The 7,679-nt window shown below is 33.0% G+C and overlaps 1 protein-coding gene across 1 annotated transcript; it reads right to left on the bottom strand.

The window, feature by feature from the left end:
• Window positions 1-4,312: 4,312 nt before the first annotated feature.
• Window positions 4,313-4,910, bottom strand: LOC115985816 (heavy metal-associated isoprenylated plant protein 46-like). The gene is made up of 3 exons (XM_031108717.1): window positions 4,905-4,910; window positions 4,703-4,811; window positions 4,313-4,587 (listed from the first exon to the last, which is right to left on the bottom strand). The coding sequence occupies exons 1-3, from the start codon at window positions 4,908-4,910 to the stop codon at window positions 4,313-4,315; spliced, it is 390 nt and encodes a 129-aa protein (XP_030964577.1).
• Between the last annotated feature and the right edge of the window lie 2,769 nt (window positions 4,911-7,679).

The following is a 7,679-nucleotide window of genomic DNA, read 5'->3' as shown; positions in this document are numbered from 1 at the left end:
AGAGCGAAAAGAGCTTTGTGTTATATTAACTATGCTTTTGCTCTGCTCATAGTTCATGATTATGTTTAGCTGTTTAAACTATTTTTAAAGTTTGTACCCATGTTGCTTTTGTAAGCTTTTAGTGTTTATGTTCTTTGTCTGTAGGCTTTCTGGTCTGTACCAGGCTATATGCAGCCTTTTATATTTTGATTAAATCAGTACTGTTAACTAAATGTCATGCATTTTCTTGTTAAGTACTGTCACTCTTGTACCCTTGCAGGATTGTTCCTAGATGCATATACTTAGTGTATTATGCATTGGTTGAGTGTTGGGCATACAAGTAACTTGCATTGTTCTTGTTTGCTTGTATGTTCAAGTGTTCATTCCAAGTGTGAATGAGCATTGTGATCACTACCTTATAGTGATTACTTGTTTGATTAAGCCATGGTTTGTTTCTTGACTTCATCCTTGCTTGATCACATTATGCATGTTTCATATGTATTTCATGTTTTCTACATACAATGATCATAGTGTATTGTTGTGTTTCAGGAGTTTCATATTCATATGATTCAAGTGCCTCACAGTTTCTAGAATTAGATGTGAGTGAGTTTTGCTCAACTGTTCCAAACTCACATGTTAAGTCTAGAGTCTGTTTTAGGGTTTTGTCACGGAATAGCTAAAGGGGGAGATTGTAAGGTTGAATTTAATCAACCATCTTATTGGCTTTATTCCATGCCAAATTTTCTTGTATTTCAGCAATTAGTAACCTTGTATTTAGGTGGGTTTGTTGTAAGGGTAGTGAGTGAGATAGAGTGATTGAATGCTCAAGAGTGTGCAAGAAAACAGAGTCTCGCAGCTGGATCTCGTGGGTGACTCGCGGCTGCAAACCGCCAGAAGCAGCACACGTGTCAAGCATGCCAGAAGTTGAAGCGTCATGCTAGCTGGAGCACTACAAGACAAAATATGACAATTGGCCGTTCTGTTATCGCACGGCTGGATCTCGCGACTCAATTAAGTCGCAAGGCCAAGCTGCAAGCCACCCCTATTTTGAAAAACCTGACGTTTCACATTCTTTTCTCACCCCAGTATAAATACCCCTTATACCCACAAAAGAATGAGAGCTTCCAGAGAGAATTTTGAGAGAGAAACCCTAGAGTAAAACAAGATTGATTCATCTACAATCTTTACATAAGAGTCTCTTCAAATTCCTTAACTCTCTTCCTCTCCATTGTTAAACCCTTGAGAGGCATTTTACCAAAACTTTTTCTCACCATATCCATTACTGTGAGATGGCTGTTTGGTGTTCTGGGAAGCAGTTAGAAAGGAACCAATCTACATTGGTTGATGCTATGGTCAAGTAGCGGAATACGGGAAGTTAGAAAAGAAATAGGTTCGGCGCAACCTCGTTGGAGTAAGAAGCTTGGAGGGTTTAGGTACACTGAGTAGATTAGGCTTGGAGGGTCTATTGTTGTTCATGTATCCCAACTTCATTTTCTAGTGGATTATTGACCACTTGGAGGGCGGCAGAGAGGTTTTACGCCGAGGACTTTGGTTTTCTCTTTGATAACACATCGAGTGTTGTCCTTGTGTTTGCATCTCTCTTCCCTTTATCTTTGGCTTTTATTTTTTGCTGTGGATGTGATTTTAATTGGCTTAGATTGTTTACCAATTCTGTATTAAGCTTTTGTTCATGTTCCGCACATTAATTGTTTGATATAAAGCTTGAATTGGTAATTTGTAAATTGGGGGTCTAAACGTTCATGGGTGTTTTTACACTATTTGAACTTTCAGAAATATTTCCAGATTCATTCATATGTGAATCTTCCAAACCAAAATTTGCTCACGAATTAAGACAAATAAATAGCTTTCGTTGAAAGCTTTCATTTGTTCCACTATATTTTCTGCTATATGATACCATTGTTTCTAGCAATGCTTAGCTTCATTAAAAGTCACACATAACTAAGTATATACTTTGAAGAGCATTACAAACTATGAAAAAAAAAAAAAAAGCCTATTATAAAAGCTCGTAAACTAAACAAATTTCTCTGAAAATGGGTTGAATTTATAATTTTCCTATTTTTTTGGATATGATCTTTTCAAAGATAAGTAACAACACTCATATGGAATACAATATTTTAGCTATTGATGAATATTTACTGCTTTTGAGTGCCATCTCCCATATTGGATCTAAGTAAATACTATCTCTCTATATTTACCCATTGAGAAACTAAATATATTTTAAATTTTTAATCGATAAATCTCATCTACCTAACTCTGTAAAAACCTTGTATTAAAGTCTAGTCATTGTTACTAATTGTATAACTAAATTCAACTATATATTTTTTCATTATAGATCTTATCTCATGCAATATGAAAAATTTCAAGAAATACCACTTTCAACTTAGTGTCTCCAAAAAATAAGTCATGTACATTGGACTTGGAAGAAAAAGAACTACTGGTCTTGCCCAATCATACCCTTATATTCTTACCACAAATAATTGGATTACTGACTTTATTTATTGTTGAGATGCAACCCAAAATAAAAAAGGCATACGACAACAACAAAATTAATAATAAATAAAATCTCCAAATAGCATTATAATGAAGTACTGTTTCCAAAAGCCATATTTTTCAAATTCGTATGGTTGCTTAATTATTTTAATCCTCATACAGGATTTAAGTTTCATTTATACATTTGAATATTGATATTTTTAAATTCAATGGTTAGTTATGAAGCAAAAGAGTTATTAACCGTAAAAATTAAAAAAGAAAAAAAAAGAAAAAAAAAAGGTGATAAAAGGAATTGACAATGTTTCATAAGTCAATGAACATAGGTTACAAGTTTACTTAAAAATCTGTTTATTGTGCATGGCGCAAAATTGGGAATCCAATTAACACACTTGACCCAAAACAAAAAAAGACCGGTGGCGCAAAATTGAGAATTCAATTGAAATTTAATAGGATGTTTTCTCAGGTTCACCTATTATTATATATATAAATTATATATACACTATTTCTTTTCAGAGTTCTTTTTTTTTTTTTTTTTTTGATAAGTTCAGAGTTCTTTTAGTATTAGATTACTGTGATTTCTATTTCGTATAGGCATATAGCATTAGCAGTAGGTTGTTTTTTTTTTTTTTTAAATCATTACTAGGTGGGACCCATAGTTTTATGTTAGAATTATAATAGTTTCAGAGTTCTAGGGAATGTTTAGTAATGTTGTTCTAGTAATATTATCTGTATTTTTTGAAAATTTGTATGGATAAAAAAAAAATATAAAACTACATATAATATTATTTAAACACGGAGTACTATTCTAAGTTATACTACCCAATACCACTTATTAGTTAAGGCTGTTGAGTTCTGAACCGTGTAGCACTAGGTTGTTCCCAATAAATAGAAAAGACTTTTTGTCTTTCGTGTAGGATGGGCAAATAAGACATTTCAGTTCAATATTCTATCATTATTTTAGTAAAAATTTTGAAAGTTCTGGGGCCCCTCCCCCCTCTCCCTCCGCCCCTGTTTGTAATACAATACAACGTGGGTTTTGTTACCTGAAATGCCAACTGCAATCCTCATGGCTTTTTTGCGAGCATGGTCGCCTTTAACCATTTTTCTATGTTTTTGCTAAGAGTTGAAGTATCCCTTTAGACTGCTCGTATTTAATGTCAAGTATTTTGATTATTACTTTGTATGATGGACTTTAACACCTTCCAATGAAGAAGTCTTTTGGCCTTTTCCATAGAAGTCATGAAAGTAAACAATTTTACATAGAATTATCTGAATCAGTCCAGTTTTGTGTTTGAGTGGAGCTAAGGTTACTTGAACTGGCGTGAATGTGTACACACACGTGACCAAAAACAAGCCACCCCAAACTATCTAGACGAGCAATGTTACAATAAATTTCACAAATATTATATTGGTATATTATTATTAATTTTTATACTAATATTACTTTATTATTCATTCTTAACAACTTGCAATACAAATACCAACAACAATTGACTTACAATTTCTGGTGTGGCTAAATTGTCCTTGTTGTCAAACGGGAAACAACTAAAACCATACTTATTTGAAGTTCTCTATGAGGAGAGAAAAATAACATCAACAAAGTATAATGAAACCAAGCCCTAATTTTAAAGTAGAATATGCATCTCCATCACCTCATGAAGCATTGAGGACTTTGTTTTTTGGGTATTGAGAAAAAATTTTATCTTTTCTAAATGGAAAATTATCCATTAGAGGAATTCATCATGAAGACCAGAAGATGTATAGTTTAACCCTTCAAGTGTCTCCCTCTTTGTGGTTACTCTTGCTGATGGTTGGTACAAAATTACATTATGGAGCAAGAAGGTGTGTCATATCTGGGAATCTCATAGTATGTGTATGGAGGCAAACCATAACTAGGAGGCCCAACCATGTACTGTATCTTCAGTTCATCTTTTTTCTCATCTTCCTTTTCTTCTTTCTTCTCTTCTGCAACGCTTACTATGCTTGCATGCCCTACTTTCTTCCTTAGTAACGTTGCAAGTTTAACGGTATCGATCCCCTCGCCTTTTACCTCTATTTGGTCCTTGTCTTGCCCTTTTATAGTTGCTGATTCCACTCCTGCAAGTGTCACATGCATCAACAAATTAATTAACAGCTATAATAAATAGGTTCAAGTGGTGTTAAAATGTAGTGTTACAAATTTTGTAATACAATACAACGTGGGTTTTGTTACCTGAAAGGCCAACTGCAATCCTCATGGCTTTTTTGCGAGCATGGTCGCCTTTCATAATGCGGAAACAACACCTCTGCCAATCCATGGTAACCTGGAGGACCACCGTTTGCTGAAGAAACAAAACAATAATAATCACAAATGAAGCAACTTTGAATTATAGGAAAGTATATTTATTTTTTAATAGCATAGACATCTTGCATACCTTCATGGTTTTGGTTTTTTAGAAATGATAATATATGGAGATGGACCAAAAGCCTCACACCTTGTGGGATAGAATAGTATTTGAAGATGGGGGGAGAAAGAGAACTCTTGTTGTCTTGAGGTTTTTGGTGCCAAAATAGATTAAAACAGAGTATGGAATATAGAAACTGAAACAAATAAAATCTTACTTGAAAATACTTCTGTCTTTGATTAAAACTGAAAACTGCTGTCTTTCTTACAAACTTTGAAAATAAACACTGTCTGAAGAGTTACAAGATTACAAAGTAAAATCTGTAAAGGGTTACAAGATTGTCTGTCTGGAGGGAAGGTTACAAGATTACAAAAAGAAAGTAAAGTACAAAAGTCTTTCTAAGGGAGAGTACAAAAGTCTTTCGGGGAAAAGGAGAGCTATAAAATCTTTCTGAGGGAGAGGGCTATCTTGGACCTTGGAATGGAAACTTAAAATTTGGACCTAGAATTTTTGGACCTTAGAACTGGACCTGGAATTTTAACCTGTCTCCTGTCTTCGAAGTCTGTCTATTTATAGATAAAGTGAACCATGGTAAGTCTTCAAAAGTATCCTGAGTTAAGTAGAGTGAACTCAAGTTAATCTGTCTGTAGAATCTTGAACAGTAAAAGTCTATCTGTCGGTAGAATCTTGAACAGTAAAAGTCTTTCTGTCGGTATCTGTCAGTAGAATCTTGAACAGTAAATCTGTCGGTATCTGTCGGTAGAATCTTGAACAGTAAAAGTCTATATGGCAGTCTGTCCGGGTACGCATGCTGGTGAACAGTATCTTTTCTGTCTGTGAGAATTTGCGTACTAACAATATTCTGCTAAAATATCTTTTTGGATTTATCTTTTGATCTCTTGTCTTCTTTTTGTATCTATCTGTCTCTTGTCTTCTTTTTGTCTCCTTCTGTCACATGAGTCCTGTAGTTTGGAGAGGATGAAGGAGGATTTCATCTGTCTGTATCTGTTGGAAACTAATCTGGCGCAAGGCGCAGTGTCTATCTTGTCTGTTAATTTGTCTATCCATTTGAATACACTGTCATTTCTGACCTTGTATTCTGAAGGGATATTATCTCTATTGAGACGCCTTCATGCTTTAATTGAAATCTGTATTAAAGATTTCTATTTTTGGCAGGATTTGGTCTGAAATTTTAGCCTTAGAATGGCTATCTTGCTTGCCAGGCAATTGACCGTTAATTTTAAAATTAACTATTTAAAGGTTATTATGAAATGGTAAAATATATGATGAGAAAGGACAAGAATAAACTAAAGTCATGAACCTATAGTACAAGACAAAGATCCTGGCAAAGGGATAGGGGAAATGATGGAAAGATGCATAGGAACAAAAGATACGTAGGAACAAAAGAAAGACTAGAATAGTCAACAAAAGTAGGAAATCTTTTATATATATATATATATACATATATATATATGTATATATATATATATATATACTTAAGTATATATGTACTTAAGTACTTTTGCTACTGGGTAGAACAGTATTATCTACCATTGTAGGAATCTCATCATCATCTATTACTAAGTCTGTCATTGTAGGAATCTCATCATCACTTTTATCTTTTGAGATGGAAATTTCTTTCAATAAGTGTATATCTTTGGGGAATGGAGGTAGGAGGAACTTAAAGAAAACTTCTGTCTTTAAAACATTAGTACATATTCCATTATCTGTCGTGAAGAAAGGGTAGATTAAAGCCAAAAAAGGATTTCCTAATATAACTTTAGAGGACAACTTATCTGTTAAGAAGAAAGGTGTTCTGAACTTGATTCCATTATTATATATGTATGCCTTAGTTAGTTTATTACTTATTTTAAGTCTATCACCATTAGCCTGAGTTAATCTGTATGTCGTTGATTCATAATACTTAGAGGGTATTAATCCTTCTTGTATGCAATTCATATCAGCACCTGAATCAACAAGGGCAATAACAGTTAATGAAAATTCTTTATGAATTATCAAAGTTATCTCTGTGTACCACTTCTGAAATATCATTCTGTCAATTATATTTAAAAATTCATCTTTATCATCTTCTTTATGAGAACTTTCACCAGTACAATTATGCCTGTCAAGAAGAGAGGAGTCTGTCAGAGGTTCATTACAATATTTAATTCTATCTTTTATGCTGATTACTTGTGCAGTTATCTGTTCAACCATGCCTTTTAATATGAAATTTTCTGATTTTAATTTTTTCAATTCATTTTTTAGGTTATTAATATCTATTTGTAGGTCTGTCACAGTTATAGGTTTATTGGGTTTAAATCTATCAGTAATTTCTGTAAAATTATAAGTTGACTTATAATCTTTTAGATCTATTTCAAATCTATCAGTTTCAGTTAAGGATTCTTTTAATTTAGATAAATAATCTTTTTTAGATTGTAGGTCTGGAAGTTTGTCTATCAAATCCATTATTATGTCTTCTTGTTTTGTTAAGACACATATTTTTAATTTTATTTTACAATAACAATTATCAATATTATTACAGTTACATAATTGAACATTTCCATCATGTGAAGAAACATCTATAGAGGAGGATGAAGTACTGTTACTATTATCTATCTGGTGAATTTCATTATCTGTTTCATCACTATCTGTCAGTTCTGTTATACGCATTAATTTATCCTTTAATTTTTTTGATATATCAAGTTTATTTATCTGTCTTTGAAAGTTACAGTATCTGCTAGTGTGTCCTTTTTTCCCACATTTGAAACAAGTAATGTCACTTTCCCTACGTCTATCATATTTCTT

The sequence above is a fragment of the Quercus lobata genome, chromosome 4 (assembly GCF_001633185.2).
Source record: "Quercus lobata isolate SW786 chromosome 4, ValleyOak3.0 Primary Assembly, whole genome shotgun sequence".
Lineage (NCBI taxonomy): Eukaryota > Viridiplantae > Streptophyta > Magnoliopsida > Fagales > Fagaceae > Quercus > Quercus lobata.
The sequence above is the reverse complement of the archived record's forward strand: the minus strand, read 5'-3'. Positions and strand labels throughout refer to the sequence as shown.

Excerpts from the sequence above, each read along its gene's own strand:
- LOC115985816 (XM_031108717.1), bottom strand. Across the intron at positions 4,588-4,702 it reads GATTGCAGTTGGCCTTTCAG|GAGTGGAATCAGCAACTATA; the intron begins GTAACAAAACCC and ends TGACACTTGCAG.